At 40.4% G+C, this 18,272-nt stretch overlaps 1 protein-coding gene across 1 annotated transcript in view; it reads right to left on the bottom strand.

The window, feature by feature from the left end:
- Positions 1 to 18,272, bottom strand: part of MAN1A1 (mannosidase, alpha, class 1A, member 1) — a 173,528-nt gene that overhangs the window by 120,452 nt on the left and 34,804 nt on the right. Inside the window, exons 4-5 of the mRNA XM_010861958.1 lie at positions 6,728 to 6,824; positions 3,701 to 3,816 (exon numbers count right to left, since the gene is read on the bottom strand). Coding sequence (XP_010860260.1) covers positions 3,701 to 3,816; positions 6,728 to 6,824 — 213 coding nt within the window. The remainder of the gene's footprint in view (positions 1 to 3,700; positions 3,817 to 6,727; positions 6,825 to 18,272) is intronic.

The raw sequence follows: 18,272 nt of genomic DNA, 5'->3' as shown, positions 1-18,272 counted from the left end.
TTATTAATTTTAATATGGGAAGTATTATCATTTGGATGTTACTGATAAACTTTTATATTTTTAAAGAAAAATATAGCAATACCCAAAGTTGTTGTTCAGTCACTCAGTTGTGTCCAACTCTTTGCAACCCCATGGATTGAATACTCAAAGAGAGAACTGCAAAAAATACATTTCAAGACCTCTCACATTAGGAACGGTAAAATAAACTGAAATTTGAGACCTGTGACTATGGTTTTTAAAAGTATATTTTGAAGGGTATAGCCCAAGATTATCAATAACAGTTCTAAAATTATATTTTATATAAAAGTCTGTGAAGTCACTGAAGAAAATCTTACAGATATACAAAAATACAATTTTAAAGAAACAAAGCACAGTATCTTAGGCATCATTCAACTGATAGTCTAATTCCTTTACCTGACAAGTAAAGAAGTCAAAGAATTTGCTCTTCATAAGTTCTAAATAGCCTGATATCCCCTATTAGATTCCCTTTGCCTCCTCACAGGCTCCTACGGTCCATGGAACACATTCATGTCACCTGGTCGTGGTCTGAGGCCCTCCAACTGCTTTCTGTTACCTTGACTATTACTGTGCGAGGCTTTTGTGCTTCATCCTTTTAAATAAATGATTCCAGAGTTTCTCAGACTGCCACTGGACATGAAAAGCAAGGAACTGCTGCAGTGTTCGGGGAAGCTTTGTGGCAGCAACGGCCTAAGTGCCAAACAAGGGACCTGGACACTCTTTAGGCCTATGTCACTACAGTCTCCTCTCCTGTCTTCCATCATTAGACTCTGGAAGAATCTAGGTCTCATTCTCCTCCTCTTCTGGAAGAGAGGATGGGGAGGGAATACATTCTCCATTCTCTCCTCCATATATAGCTGAAGACATTCCATAGTTCTTTGCCGGTAGGTAGTTGAGTTTACTCAAAAATAACGTGGCAGGGCAAAAGTACTACTAAGAAAGAACTGCTGTTGTTGTTCAGTCGCTAAGTCGTATCCGACTCTTTCCAACACCATGGACTGAAGCACAACAGGCTTCCCTGTCCTTCACCATCTCCTGGTGTTTGCTCCAACTCATGTCCATGGAGTCAGTGATGCCATAGAACCATCTCATCCTCTGTCACCCACTTCTCCTCCTGCCCTCAATCTTTCCTAGCATCAGGGTCTTTTCCAATGAGTCAGCTCTTAGCATCAGGTGGCCACAGTATTGGAGCTTTAGCATCAGTCCTCCAATGATTATTCAGGGTTGATCTCCTTAAGGATTCATTGATTTGATCTCTTTGCTGTCCAAGGGATTCTCAAGAGTATTCTCCAGCACCACAGTTTGAAAGCATCAATTTTTTGGTGCTCAGCCTTCTTTGTGGTCCAACTTTCACATTCATATAGGACTACTGGAAAAATCCTCAGAAAGAAACCTTTTGGTTCATTGCCTTAATTTTTCACACTCAGGTCTATTGGTTATATCTGAGCTACCACAGGTCATATCCAACCAAAGAGCCATAGAACCTTACAAAATCACTCAATCCTTGAGCCTGTTTTATCATATTTAAAATAAAAAGACAGAACACATCAATTTCCAAGGTCCCTTTATGTTGGAATACTGTGTCTTTTATATTCTAAATTCAGTTACAGGCAGACTAAACACAGACTCATCTGATTATTCAACTCAGTGATTTCCAAAGTGGGGTATTTATGGCAATTAATTAGAGGAATAGGAATATATTTTTAATTCAAAGAGGTAGGAAAAGGACTCAGTGTTATGCTGACTTTAATACTCTGGATGGTGCTGGTGAGAAGAGCTCCACAATGCAGAGGAGTCAGCAGGGAGATAAAACTTTCTCTGTCCATTCTCAACATACAGCATGGTACTTGTGCCTAGTTATGGGGATTTACAGATATTAGCAAATGCTTAGCAGACAGAAAGAGGCTTACAAGAATTTCTGCAAAGTAATCTCAGATTAAAAATAATACAGTGAAATAAGTCAAATACCACATGATATCATTTATATGTGGAATCTAAAAAAATGATACAAATGAACTTATGAATCAGAAACAGACTCACAGACATAGAAAACAAACTTCTGGTTATCAAAGGAGCAAGGGGGAGGGATAAACTAGGAATTTGGGATTAAGAGACACATATTACTGTATATAAAATAAACAAGGACCTACTGTATAGCTCAGGGAACTCTATTTAGTATTTTGTAATAAACTATAATGGAAAAGAATCTGGAAAAAAGTATGTGTGTGGGTATGTGTATGTAACTCAACTTAAAAAAATACCAATGATGCAAACGTTAAGTGAATGACTAAAAATCACCAGGGCCAACTGTTCCTGTTCTGAAAACAAGTTCTTTGTTAATCTCATTACGAGGGTAAAGCAATGACTGTGGAATTAGATTTGCTCTGACAAGATGTAGTCCCAAACTATCATGAAATGTTCACTACCCATAATTATGAACCTTTTCCTTGATGTACAGTGGGTACTGAGGTTTATTAAAAATGATAGTATGTGGACAAAATTTTAAAACTATTTCATATAGAAATTGATAAAAGTTTATACTGGGAATTCCCTGGCCATCCAGTGACTAGGACTCTGTGCAGCCACTGCAGTGGGCACAGGTTCGATCCCTGGTCTGGGTACTAAGATCCTGCAAGCCCCGTGATACAGCCAAAAAAATAGTTTATACTGATAAGGGTCTACAATCAACAAAGTTTAAAACCTTATTTATGGGAAAGTGGATGCAGCTGCTGCTGGATGCATGTGGTGTGATCAGATAAGCTACTTCACGGTGTTACTGACTCAGTATCCATTTTGTTCGGCCAAGTGGCTGGCAGGGGCTTTAAATTGACACTAGCCCCTCAGGCAAGAGTGTGCCCTTGAAAACAGCCCCAGGGTCACAAGCAAATGTCAGTTCCTGGTAGGACTCTGTCTTGTGATCATGTTTCCCCCACCACCAGGCCCGCCCTCTGTGTGCCCTTCAGAAAAGACGTTACTGGAGCCTACTAAGTTGGTTTGAATTGACCAATTCGGCCTTACCTTTGAACCCTGAAGCACTCGATCTACCTACCGATCTACCGTCATAAAGGCATGTGCCCCAGGTCCTGTCTCTCTGTCTATACTCTGCCTTGACCTCCCTGTGTGGCCCCTGGAGGTGAGTCATGTACCTTTTCAGGACCTGTTAAGTAATAAACTTCTCTATTTTAATTTCTCTTATGGTCTTGCATTGAGCCGCAGCTTACCATACAACACCCTGGGTTCTAGCTAACAAAGCTTCCTCTAATAAAGCCGCAGTATTGCACCATGGCGCAGTGCAGAAGCACAAGGCTTTTGTGAGGTCACAGCTCTGAGTACAACTCTCTGTGTAGTCTAGATAAGCCCTGAGGCTCTGATTTCTAATCTGTAAAGGTGTGAAAATAATACTCATTTCTTGGGGTTGCTGTGGGACTTGAACAAGAATACTTGGCACGTGTGGGTCTTAATAAATATTAATTTCTTCATTCTTACTCTTAATTTGCCCCAAAAAACACAAAGACATGTATTTGTGTAGTAAGGGAGGGAAAGTTAAGAATATAGTACGATACTATTTAAAATTGCATTATTTGTTTCTGCTAGGGTACAACACAATAATTTACCCCACAGGAGAATTTGTCCACGTTAACTGAGATTTAAGAACTGAATAGGCAGCTTTTATTGAACTTACCACATTAAAATTTAGATTTTCTTCAACCCATGCTTGAGCCTCTTCAAATTCATCTTTCATATTCATAATAAAAAGTGTATCCAGGGCATCTACTATTGTTGCTCCTTGGATATTACCTGAAAATATCAGAAAAATACTTACTCAATAAACACCTTTGACAGATCCATATATCCACACTGAGCATACTTTGAAGAGGAAGTGAGTAATACTGAATTTATTAGTAAACAAGAATATTGAATACAGTCTAAAGTTCTTTCAGTGAAAGAAAATTTAAATGTTGAATCAAACCAAACTAAAAATTATCATAGGCTATTAATTGGTACACTAATCTTTAAAGTCTTTTCTGAGTTGCAGAAAATAAATCTCTTAGAAATTTCATTTGTGATCACATTCTCTAGCAAGAAAAAGAAAAGACCTGAAACCAAGGAGCAATACACATATTAATTTTAATGTAATTACATCAAAGTGCACCTGCACAAAACTGTTTTAATTATAATTAGATCTAAAATTGTTTAGTGATAGCTCTAAGAAACCATTACTCAAAAATGGAATTCAACCCCCTCTCTGCAGCTCTGACTGATCCTAGCCTCTCCTTCCATGCCGTAGGCAGGCCTGACTCTCATTTATTTCCTCTCAACTCCCTCAACAGGAAGACTTTACATTGCTCTTTCACTCATCACTTTCTATCTCCCGTTGTAACTACATATATGCATCTCCTTTTAGTCTGTGAAGTTCCTCAAAATAGAGAAGTCATGTCTTATTCACCTCCACATTCCATGCTAAAAGACTCGGTATGTTTTTAAGGCTTAACAATAAATTTAAAAATCGTCACTGTATTAACACAGAACTAAGCAATCTCTTCGATAAAGATTATGGCAATTTTACAACTAAATGATTTCTTAATGGTATGAACAACTTTCATAGAGATAAAAGCAAAACTGGAATTATTTTTTTTAAAAAGTTATAGTAAACAATAAAAAAATTAAGAACTCTGAGTCTGCATAAAGTGTCTGGGTTTCTCTCTTTATTTACCATCACCCATGTTAACTGGTCACCACGTCCTCAAAACATACTTTAGAATTATCTGAAACCACGTGTACTGCTACCGCTCCAGGTTTGATTCTCTTCACCTCTAAAATGAGCTGCTGTGATGGACCAACCAGCCTTTTTCCCTACTCATCCAGTGCTCCCTAACTGTTCCTGAAATGTCCTTCTCCCTACCAGAGAGTCTACTGTTTTTCAGAACTTCCAATGATTATCTACTGAATCCACCCAGTCCAGTTCAGTTGCTCAGTTGTGTCTGAATCTTTGCAACCCCATGGACTGCAGCATGCCAGGCCTCCCTGTCCATCACTAAGTCCTGGAGTTTACTCAAACTTGTGTCCATCGAGTCAGTGACGCCATCCAACTATCTCATCCTCTGTCGTCCCCTTCTCCCCTGCCTTCAATCTTTCCCAGCATCACGGTCTTTTCAAAATGAGTCTGTTCTTCGCCTCAGGTGGCCAAAGTATTGGAGTTTCAGCTTCAGTATCAGTCCTTTCAATGAATATTCAGGACTGATTTCCTTTAGGATGGTCTGGTTGGATCTCCTTGTAGTCCAAGGAGCTCTCAAGAGTCTTCTCCAGTTCAAAGAATCCATCCAGTCCTTTGGTAATTCACTATCTGTACATATGTCTTCTGCACTAGGTCATAAACTTTGCAAAGATTTGTGTTTATCAATAACAGTGCTGGAAAGGGAGCCAAACACATGGAAGGTCCTAAACAAATGGAAAAGTATAGTGGGGTGATTAGGAGCAGACTCTGACCTTAGCCAGTCACAAGGGTAACAGTTCAGCCAGTTAGTAGGTGGCTAGCACTGGGCAAGCTGTTCTCTGTTTCATATTTCTCATCTCTAAAATGCACGTAGTAACAAGGACTAAATGAGAAGATGCACAAATGGCACTGTGGCACGTAGGGTCAGCTGATACTGTTATTTGTTACAGAATGTGATCTATTTAACAGGGGGCTTCCTGGGTGGCGCTAGTGGTAAAGAACCTGCCTGCCAATGCAGGAGATGTGACAGATGCAGGTCTGATCCCTGGGTCAGAAAGATCCCCTGGAGGAGGGCATGGCAACCCACCCCAGCATTCTTGCCTGGCAAATCCCATAGACAGAGAAGCCTGGTGGGCTACAAGTCCACAGGGTGGCAAAGAGTCAGACTCAACTGAAGTGACTTAGCACACGCTATATAACAGCTTCAGTTAAAAGACAGAACATCACCTTTTCCATGGTGATTTCAGAAGCATCAGACCAAGATTCACATCCTCCCCCCGCCTTTCATCCTGTTACTTACAGACGAAATTGTGAGAACTGAAGAGGAATGGAGTTCAGGGAGAAGGGCGCTGGGGAGCTCTGTGACCCAAGCAATCCATCTAACACTTCTGTTACTTAGCTTCTGCACCTCCACAATGTGAATGTTATTAATACGTGGAGAAGGTATTAATCACAGAAGCAGGCTGTGAGGACCCAAAGCAATAAAATGATGCCAAAGTGGATAAATGGAAGTTCATATAACAGACGACTCCATCCTCCCTTTCTCTCACAAACAAGAGAAATTCAGAGCCAAAGCTGAGAGTCACTGAGACACAGTGAAGGTCACCACGGCTGGCTGCCTTGGCCAGCTTATTGATAAAGACACAGCTTTTATCTGACAGGAAGCAGTTAATGCAGCCAACAAATAACTGCTCTGCTATGTACCACATGGGAGCTAAAAATCAGGATACTGTGCCCATATCCATTAAATAAGGATCTTTGGAAGTGTGCCCCAGGCATCAGTATTTTTTCAAGGGACGCAGGTGGTTCCAAAGTGCAGTCAGTGCTATGTCTGAAGGACACACTACGCACAACCCCTGCAGACAACTCCATCAGGTGTGCAAGTCTCCTAGCAACACAATCTGGAGGGTCACACAGACTTTCTCCACCACCCACAAGTGCAGTCGATTGAAGAGAAGTTACTGCCAGGAATAAGCCAAAGCACATTCTACTCACCAAACAAACTGCTTGAATGGCCTCCTTTGGATACAGGCTTCAGTTCATTTTTACCCCAGGCATAACGTTTATAATTTTTCCAAGCATGTTTCATCATCTGAGAAAAGAAATAAAAATTGGATTATAATTTGAATTTGAGATGTTTTTGCTTCAAGATAGATCATACATTGAAGATCTAAAGGTTAAAACACTAAAACTCACTGCTTAGTTAAAAGGATGATGATAATTAAAAGGTGGACAATGATATGAATAACTGGAACACACACATAACATACAAATACACATCATCCCTTTATGTCTACAAATGGAGACTTTTTTAATCCATTTAATCTTATTTCATGTATTAATACATATCATTTTCAAAAGTCAGTTCCCAGCAACAGATAGTTTATCATAAAAGGGTGAATCATTCTTAATAGATAAGTCTAAGTAGATAAATCATTCATCTATTTCATCCTCATAATGCATAAAATCTATAAGGATTGTATACTTAAAATTCCCCCTTTTCTTGCATAAAGTTCTCTGTACTTAGTATACAGACATCCAAAGTTATTACTTTAAACACTGATGTATCTTGACCAAGACTATATGGAGAAGTATTTTTAAATAAATATAGGAAATGAAAAAAAGAAGCTAATTCTATATATTCCCAACCTAGATGTCTTGTACTAGGAATGTTTTTAAAGTTCAAAACTCTCTGCCATAAATTAGTTGTATACATTTTTCATTTTCAAATTTTATTAATTTTAACAAAACTAGTTTACTTACATATAATGAAAATCAATCAATTTTTCCTGGCTTAGAAACTAAGCTCTGACCTATTATGCTCGATATTAACTCTAGTAGAAAATGAATAATAGTCAAGGAAAGAAATTATTCTCTAAGAGCTTATAAAAACAGTTGTGTAACTATTATAGAATAGTCGTACAGATGTTTTTAATGACTCCAAGAATATACTGCACCTATTTTTGTATACATTTTTTTAAAAGGGTTGAGGACTCCTCACCTGTCCGAAATTTATTCATGGCATTATCCCCAATCCATTAGCAACAGTAACTAAAACATGAACATAATGGGGAAATATTCTAATCTGGCTCCGTATTTTAAAATATCTTTAAAAGCATCACTAAAGTCATACATACTATATATAGGCTGTTTATTACTAAAAATCTTCAGTGAGATCAGTATGATTTTATTAATAAGAAAGTCTTCCTATGTCCCCCCAAATAACAATGCACATCTGTCTTCAATCACTCTGTATCAGTATAGTATCTCCTTAACTCACCACTACTGTTAGTAATAACAGCTACCAAAAAATCTGTACTATCTGCTGGGTACTCCACTAAATGCTCTATGTTCAGTATTGTATTCAATTCTCGTTACCACTCTATGAATGATGTTGTACTGTCACTGTTTGGTAGATGAAAAAATTGAGACTTTGAGAAGTTACAACACAAACATGTTTACTCAAAGTCATGACATTTCTCCACAGCTGTGGAGCCTGGGTTCACCCATGTCTTGGCCTGACTTCAAAGCCAATGGCATTAATCATACACTGCATAAACTTCCTTTGATGAGTCAGCAACAGACCCTTCCTATGATGAATCAGATTGTTGATCTTCTAACCATCAACAGAATGCGTATACAGTAGTGTTTTAGAGATTTTCCTCCTTATAAATTAATTTTGTTGAAAAGTATACTAGGTTTGAAGGGGAAATAACTTGATTTATAATGAGCACTGATTAGTCACACAATCATGGATGAGTCAGGCTTTCTTTATGTGAAAATTTGGGATAATTCCTCACAGGATGCATGTAAGGATTACATGAGCATGACCTGTGTGGTGGCACCCTGCACACATGGTGAATAATCACACACCTACTGAATTTAAGCCTATATTGAGACCAATTAAACTCACATCACACAAATAGAAACCAACGAGCCTCTGAAAAGACGGGGTACATGAACACTAGGTACAAAAACACCTTGAGATTACATCTCAGTTTGATTTGGTTTTCCCATTAAATGTACTGTATTTGGTAAACTCTTTATTCCTGTTTCAAAGATACTTTATAAATCCAAAAGCTTTTGGAATACACCTACTACAAGAACAGAAAAAAAAAAACGTTATGATGATTTGTTTCCACTCCAGGTCTGAATGGAAATCTGTGCCATGTACTACTAATGACTCAAAGACAGCATAAAGCTTTCCTATAGAAGACTGTTGTTTAGTCAAACATGATCATTTATACAATGCACCACTGGCATAGAACCTCACTGAGTTACTACTGTAGTATATATTAACTTTCCTTATCTTTTTTTCCCCAAGGGAAAATCAGACACTAATTGCTTATCTGCCTGTATTTCAAAAGCTGCTGTGACCTGTTTCTCAAAATGGGTTCCTCATCCCACGGGATTTTCTACACGTTAAAGTTAGAAAAGAAAAAGAAAACAGTGTGGTCAAAGTGCCCTGTATGGAGCTCTAATATTGATTTCTCCAGGAATTTGTGAAATAAAGAGGAAGAGCCATCCTGTTAAAGTATTCCAGTGGTTGGTCACCTGGGGTGAAACCATGAGGGATGTGGAAGGCAAGGAGAGAGAGACTGGGAAGCAGACAGGGGTGGTCAGTTATTTGCATGGTGCCCAGGGGAATTAGGTCAGGTTTGTAGAGCTGCTCAGTTCAGTTCAGTCGCTCAGTCGTGTCCGACTCTTTGCGACCCCACGAATTGCAGCACGCCAGGCCTCCCTGTCCATCACCAACTCCCGGAGTTCACTCAGACTCACGTCCATCGAGTCAGTGCTGCCATCCAGATACAGAACGGCAAACAAAGCTGCTGAATGCTCAATGTTGATGAATTATCTCCCTCTCCTCCATGAGGCACAGCTCTTTTCCTGCTGAGACTGTTTACTTACTGCCCAGTGGTATGTCCTCATAGAAAAATCCTCTTGTTTATTGAGGAGGAATGTATAAGAGCAGGTCACAGGTACAAGCATCTTAAAAAATGGGTTCATATCTGAGCTCTGCCATCATTGGTGTGACTCCAAGTGAGGCAATTAATCTGAGTCCACTTTCCACATCCATTAAGTGTAAACAAATAAACGTACCAGTCCAGTAGACAGCAAGGAGATCAAACCAGTCAACCTTAAAGGAAATCAACCCTGAGTACTCTTTGGAAGGACTAATGCTGAAGCTGAAGCTCCAGGATTTTGGTCACCTGATATGAACAGCTGACTTATTGGAAAAGTCCCTGATGCTGGGAACGATTGAGGGCAGGAGAAGAGGGTGTCACAGGATGAGGTGGCTGGACGGCATCACTGATGCAATGGACATGAACTTGGGCAACTTCCAGGAGATGGTGAAGGACAGGGAGGCCTGACGTGCTGCAGTCCATGGGGTTGCAAAGAGTGGGATACGACTGAGCGACTGAACAACAACAACCAGTTCAGAGACACTCACATTCCAGCTGTTCCAAAGGACATGGAGGGCTACATTTGGTTCAGCTGAGGACTAGCGGAGAAAGGGGGAGGGTGTTGAATCTACCGCCCTGATAAGGTAGAAATTGACGGCCTTCGCTCTTAAATTTATATTTACAATCGATGCTTTGAACAAACTGATTTTAAAAGCCTGTCAGTAATTTCCACCAAACTTTGGCATTACTTGTCACATGAAAGTAACTTCTGAAACATCCAGATAAAAATCTCAACTGAAAACATTTTAAGGATCACTCTATCAGTCTTTTCTTTAATCTTTGGTGGAACAGGGACATGGCAGAAGGGAAACAAGATAAAAAGTAAACTTCAGGAAATCAAGTCACAGCTTGGCCAAACCCTGCTCATCCACTGAAAAACAACATCTAGATTCGTGAACGTGAGAATCTAGCCGCCCCTGCCTCTCACCTGGTGCAGCCCCGCTCCCTACATTCCCCTGTGGGAAGAAGGCTGAGGACCAGAAGGAGCGCCGAGCCCCCGGGAGACCCTGTGCTGTGGATGCTGTCACAGGGAGCAAGGCAGGAGGGCTTCAGCTGGGGGAGCTGGAGCCCTGCTGTCTAACGGTCGGATCTCTCAGACCCTCAGTCTCTCATCTTTAAAAACAACAACCGAAGGAGACAAACGTCCCACCGCAGTGCAGGATGTTAACTGTGTGGGAGGACTGGGTTGTGCTAGGGCACGGATCTATGGGAATACGCCATACTTTCCACTCAATTTTGCTGTGAACCTAAAGCTGCTCTAAAAATTACAGCCTACATGAAAAAATAAATGAATAGCATTATCTTCCTCACATCATGGTCAGGAGATCAGATCTGATAACGTCTGGCTACAGGGAGACGTCTGAAGAGTGTTCCTGGCTTTCATGCCCACCTCCACCTCACTGCCCCACCTGGTGCAGGAGCTTAAACAGAGATAAGAACAGCGCAAAGGAAAGCGGACACGGAGCTACGCACACAGTGGACAGGGCAATTCAGCAGGAGGGAAATTCACAGGGGAGGGAGGAGGTCAATGTCACTGAGAGGTGACAGACGCAGAGCTCGGTATGACTCGGCACTCACAGACACTGCAGGCCTGGAGTCTACCACAAGTACTGCGTTTGGCACCCTGTTACCCTAAATGGAATCAGGATGCTGCCTAAGGCAGTCCTGGGAAGATTCTCCCCTTAAGACGGCATACGGGGCAAGGTCCGAGTCCACCCACCTTCTATCTGTCCTCGCCCTGCACAGAGAAGAACCCTCCCAGACATGAGAGCTTCCAACTTTACCCCATATCAAATTAAAACATTCATTCAGCACCTTGCTCAATTTATCTCTTTCCAAAACTGAAATACATCAGTTCTCTCTCCCTTTCCATCGGACAGTAAAGAACCCACCTGCAATGCAGGAGACCTGGGTTCGATCCCTGGGTCAGGAAGATCCCCTGGAGAAGGAAATGGCAACCCACTCCAGGATTCTTGCTTCAAGAATCCCCATGGACAGAGGAGCCTGGCAGGCTCCAGTCCATGGGGTAGCAAAGAGCTGGACATGACTGAGCGACTAACACTTGCTTTCTGCCTTTCCACAAGGCTGTTTGTGTGCCTGTGCTCAGCTGTATCCATCCGACTCTTTGTGACCCCGTGGACTGTAGCCCACTCCAAATTCAACACAGTCCTGTACTTCACCCAGCAGCCCCTGGACAGAGGGACAGAACACATTCAGTTGGTTCTGGGTCCAGGGCCAGCTCCCTGGCTTGTGCCCTGCTCTGCTTTGGGCTCAGAAGAGGGATTGAAAATTCAAGGGCCAGACAGAAATAGAATGGCCAGGTTTAGGGCAACTGGAAATGATGGGGGAATTTAGCCAAACAAGAGTGAAGGCCCTGGCTAAAGCCATTTAAAGAAATACTCTTAAAAAAAAAAATACTAAGCTTGCTTTCAAGGTTTGAGCTAGGTTTTCCAGGGGTCCAGAATAAGAACAGTATACAAGTGAAAGGGAAAAAATATCTGTGAGCCACAGATGGCCCACAGACCAGCGGTCTGCACTGCAACCTCTGGTTTAAGGGCACATGTCTAGACCTGACTGCTCTGTTCTCAGGCCTGTGGGCATGACACTTCCCTCCAGGCTGCCCCCCAAGCTCAGTGAGCAGTGCCTGGCCCACTTCCAGCCCAAGTTGCCTCAGTGCCTGCTCTTGACCATTCAGGGCCTGTCAGGACATCGGTGTTGACTCTGCCTAGAATTAGTGAGTCCTCGAGACCTGAGATGTATAAAGCATTATGCACATGCCTCTCAGTAATCCTCTTCTTGCTGAATGAGTGGTAAGCTCCCATTTCAGAAAGCATTTGTAATTCTAAATCCTACACGGTTCTACACATACAAGTGCAGAAGCTGTAAAGAAGAAAGTGACTTAACTTTGTCCCACACCTACAAGGCACTGGGAGAGAGACCTGGTAATGCTTGGCCACACACTTAATCCTCCTTAATACCTCTGGGATCAGAGAAGGTAATGGCACTCCACTCCAGTACTCTTGCCTGGAAAATCCCATGGACGGAGGAGCCTGGTAGGCTGCAGTCCATGGGGTCGCTAAGAGTCAGACATGACTGAGAGACTTCACTTTCACTTTTCACTTTCATGCACTGGAGAAGGAAATGGCAATCCACTCCAGTGTTCTCACCTGGAGAATCCCAGGGACAGCAGAACCTGGTGGGCTGCCGTCTATGGGGTCGCACAGAGTTGGACATGACTGAAGTGACTTAGCAGCAGCAGCAGCAGCAATGCCTCTGGGGTACTATTAACCCCATTTTACAGAGTAGGAAGCAGAGACCCAGCATAGCACAGAGAAAGAAAAAGGTTGTGAACTCTCCCATTCTGATTCTTTCCTCTGCATCACTTAGAATGCCGTGACTTTTTGTTGCTTGCAAACCTTAAGACTGAGCTCCCCTGCTTCTCCAGGCACAGGGGACCTGGGGCCCAAGGGACACGGCCGGGTGTCCCAGGCCAGGTGTCCCCCTTACCGGGGGTCCAAAGGGACACGGCCGGGTCTCACAGCAGAAGGACACACACCAAACTGGACTTGTAAGCTGGCTCCAGGACGGGTCCTAGCAGCATCTGTTTTTCTCATCTGCATTGTATCCTTCAACCCTCAGGACCTTCGTTCCCTCTGCTTCAGCTCTCTCTCCAGCTCTGCAGCCCAACTCTTCTCCTCCCACTGTGTAGGCTACTAAGGTGGACAAGATGGCTCTGCCTTCCTCTGACCCTGCCTGTCCCTGGATTTATGGAGAACCGTGAACTCGTCTTCATCACACTGAGCTGCCAACTGTGCTGACACCTGATCTCTTCAGCTGAAGTATTTCTTGAGCTTTATCACCACCTCCAGGGCTAAAGGTGGCCACTCTCCTTTCCTCTTCTCCACTAGCCGACTACTTCTTCCTTGTCCCGGTGTGTGCAATTAGTCCCCAGGCACCCCAGGCTGCCTTATAACCAAGGAGTGGAAGATGTGTGATCATATTTTCTTCAGATTCAGAAGAGATTCCTGAATTCTCCCACAGCCGATTTAGTATTTTTTTTTTTTTAAGAAAGCAGGAGATACATAAAGGAGGAGTAATTATTAATGCTATTATTGTATGAACCCTAATGGGCTACTAAACATTAATTCCTCGAATTGAAACAGCAGTTAGAGCAGTAATCTCTTCTGAAAAAGACTCAGAATGCCTGATAAAGTCAGTTTTAAAAAATGAGAAGTCCAGTTAATCACCACTTATAGAGGACAGATTGTCCTGTTTCTAAGAAGTATCTCATACCCTAAGAAAAACCCAGTTTTTCTATGTCTGGCCCAGAGAATTGGGTTATAAACTATTTAATGGTTCTTTCTCTGTGACCAAATTCTGACACTTTTTTATAAAATGTCTGTGCTATTACCAAATGGAAGACGGTAGAAGACACCCCTCTCAAGCCCCCCAAACGTGACTACAATATAAATATATAACTCTAAAATATTCGAAGAAATAGTAATTTCACATCTGAAAAGTTAGCTGTTAGAAAAAGATTTGTTCATATATGACTATCTAGTACATTCCTTTTTTTGGAAAGTATTTATTAGTGAGAGCGTTTTCTTTACGCAGACAAGCTCTGGATCAGCTGAGGGTCTATGACTTGCAGTTATTCCCTTCTCAAAAATATCTGTCTTGTGGTCAGTGACTGTGGTCTCTTCCCATAGAGTTCAAACATTCAGCATCAGAGTTCTTGGTTTTTCTTTGGTTGATTTTAAATTGATCTAAATCTGCCTTCATTAGATTATCCTTGCTAAGTAAGACCTCTGTGGTCAATGGGAGGCTAGCAAGTGGTCCTTTGCAGGCCAGGTGCCAACTGATCTTCCCCGTGCAGTTCCCAGGCAAAGGCCTAGAAGTGCTTTTCCAAACGTGGGAACCACCCGTGCCTACAGAGTTTTTAGCAGGCAAGAGAAAACGATACCCGCCGCTGGGATACCACGGACCTTCCTTTTATTCTAAGAAGATCTCAAAAATGTATCTCCATAGGAAACAAATCCTATTCTCAGTGAATCTCTTCTCTCAAAAGACATTGTTTTTTGGTTTTTTTTTTTTTTTAGTTTTAATATTTGTAATAAAATAAGCTTCCCTGGTGGCTCAGTAGTAAAGAACCCACCTGCCAATGCAGGAAATGTGGGTTCAATCCCTGGATTGGGAAGATCCCCTAGAGGAGGAAATGGCAACCGACTCTAGTACTCTTGCCTGGGAAATCCCATGGACAGAGGAGCCTGGAGAGCTGCAGTCCACGCTGCTGCAAGAGTCGGACACGACTCAGCAAGTGACTACACAACAACGGCAGAGCAAGTCCAAACATCCTTTTAGCTCATGTGTGTCACTCTATAGCTTCAAATTTTCACTCCATTTATCTTTCTGCAGGAGTGACACAGTGTTTTAGAGCAAATACGCTCTTTAAGGGATCTGTTCATAAGGTTTGTCAAGTTCAGGAAGACTAATAAACTTTTTATTGGTTCTTTTAATATCCCTTTTTTAAATGTTACAAATACTATGAAGTTAGAATATAATTAATGAGAAAGAATATATAAATAATGAAAAAAATAAGCAAAATTTTTCTAAAAATGAGCAAAGTTAGAGATATCTGCCTTTTAAAATTTACATTCTTTTCTTCTTATTTTCTTAAGCAAGCAGAGTAGCCCTAGAGAGTCCTGTTCTGCTTCAGTTATCAAGAGGAGAGTTTCAGGACACAGCACTTCTTTTTTTTCTTTTATATGTATGTGTTTTTAATAGACAATTTTTTTAGAGCAGTTTTCGATTCACAGCAAAATTAAAAGGACAGTATAGATTTTCCATATACTCCCTACGCACACACTGTAGTAATACTAATAATATTATGTTTCTGAATGATACATTTGTTACATTAGTGAGCCTACACTGACAAGTCACCATCACCAGAAGTCCACAGTTTACATTAAGGTTCACTCTGGTTATCGTACATTCTCTGAGTTTTGGCAAATGTATAGTGACTTTTTATCCATCATTATATTATCATACAGAATAGTTTCATTGACCCCAAAATCCTCTGGGCTCCACTGTTTTCCCCTCTCCTCCACCCTACCCTACAACCACTGATCTTTTTACTATCTCCATAGTTTTTCACTGTCCAGAATATTATATAGTTGAAATCATACAGTACAATCTTTCAGACTGACTTCTTTCACTTGGTAAATATATACTTACGGTTCCTCTATGCCTGAATTTTTATGACTTAGTACCTCATGTCTTTTTTTTTTTAATTTAAATATACTTTAAAATTTTTACAATGTTGTGTTATTTCAGCCATACAACACAAATCAGCCTTAATTATTCATACATCCCTTCCCGCTCCAGCCTCCCTCCCCTCCCTGCCACCCCATCCCTCCCAGTGAATAGTACTCCAGTGTCTGCATGTATCAGTTTATCTATTCACCTTCTGAAGGACATCTTGGTGGCTTCCAAGTTTTGGCAATTATGAATAAAGCTGTTATCAGTAGGAGAATTGCAGGGCACAACTGTTCCCTTTTCAAATTAAAACTAGAAATCACTATCTTAACTAAAGGATTATAAATTATTGATATAATTTTGTAAGTTATTACTTCTTGAAGGTAGAATTCACACTATATTGCTTATAAAATGTCACATATTATAGGGAAATATTTTTTTTTAATTTCTGAAATAATTACCCTTAAGACCGTCCATTGTTAATAAATAGTTTGGATACTCCTTGTCATTTGAGATTCTATAATATTATGAAAGTAATTTTTGTATACTGCAGATAACCATTTTAAATATTAGTATCTAGTATACCAATAAAAATGTTCTAGAAAAGGTACTATTTAAAAAACTACCTATGAAATGTCAGCTATATATATTCAATATAAAAAATGCTCGTTCTTAAGTATAATCTTGGAGTAGCAGCTAGTGCTTCTGTAAGACGTAAAATTCATAATTGATGTGTCACAAAAAGGTATTTTCTTATCATCCTTAAAAATAGAAAGGGCCAGCATTCATTGAACACTTATATGTCAGGAAATATGTGAAACATTTACACATTCTCTCAGTCCTTCACAACAATCCTACAAGGAAAGTAGTCTCTCCACTGAGAGTCCCATCAACACAGATTAAGAAATCAAGAGGTTAAGTAATTTTTCCAAGGTCAGCCCTCCATCAGGGTGGAGGCTCTGAATTCAGGCTGACTCTGAAGCCTGTACAGTGTCCTGAGTTAAACATGTGACCCATGAAATCTGGGGAATATGCCTTACAAATAAGTTTCCAAACAAACTGTTAACTCATGTGTTATTGGTACATATAATGCATGCTTTCTATTATTTATTTAATTATCCTGGATAAATTCAACTTCCAGTAGTGAGACTTCATTAACAGGCTATGCAAAACCATCTTCCAATTTTTCCATTTTTAAAACCTTGCTGATACAGGACAGCAACATTAAATATATTGGCAGATTGAGAAACTTGAATAAAAATGAGAATATCTCTTGCTTCTGATGCCCTGTGGGAAAAGATATCTTACGTACACTGAAAAACACTTTTGCTTTACATATTATTTTAATATCTAAAATTTCCTTCCAGTGAAAGGTATTAGTTTATTTCCTTCTGCACATCCTACAGTGTTAGAACATAATCTTTATTCTTGGTTTCATAGTATACAACATTTCGTCACCAAAAAAACCCTAGTAATTTTGTTTATTGAGAACTGAAAAAACATATTTTGCTCAGAATGAATTTAAATGTCAATATCATTCTATAAATTTCCCCTAAATTGGAAACATCAGGTTTTTTCCCAAACACCTACTGAAAAAGTATAGCAATACTGATTATCTTCCAATGCTCTATTACAGGTTTATTTAGACTTCTGCTATGTTTCTAATACTGAATATGGCAAACAATGATTTTGGACTATATGTGGTACCACTGCTAAGGCAAGCATTAACATATAATACGGTCATATCCTTACCATCCAATAAGCCGTATTTTCTATGGGTTGAAGATCATCTGTGATGTTTTGCAAGTGATAGCCGTATTTCCCTCGGCTTGAAAATGCATTACTCTAACCATTCTGTTAGAACTCTAAATTCTGATAAGGCTAGAATTTTTTTTTCTTTTCGAAGAAGGAGATAATCATCATTCATTCTACAGTTGCTGGATGGCAAGTGCCCAGAATTAAATGTACACCAGATTTTAAATGTACACCAGATTCAGTGACCTGTTAAAGTAGATGGCATTACTTAGAATTAGCTTTGGGTACAATGACTTTCAATTTTGTTCAGCTATTTCATGGCTTAAAAAATTGGGCAAAGACCTTCATAGATTTAAGAAGGAAAAAAAAAACAGTGCCAAGTTTATCAGCAGAGGTCAACTTATTTCACTGTTCATAAAACTACAAAACAATAATAAAACAGGAAAATGATGAATATATATTCTATCTATTGCAGACTGACTCACCCCACACCCCAGTCTCCTTCTCCCTGCTTGTCCAGAAGCTATAGAAGCTGAATGCGTTTTCCTAATCTCTCTACAGCTAGA

This window comes from Bison bison, unplaced genomic scaffold (genome assembly GCF_000754665.1).
Source record: "Bison bison bison isolate TAMUID 2011002044 unplaced genomic scaffold, Bison_UMD1.0 scf7180017864473, whole genome shotgun sequence".
Taxonomy (NCBI): domain Eukaryota; kingdom Metazoa; phylum Chordata; class Mammalia; order Artiodactyla; family Bovidae; genus Bison; species Bison bison.
The sequence above is the reverse complement of the archived record's forward strand: the minus strand, read 5'-3'. Positions and strand labels throughout refer to the sequence as shown.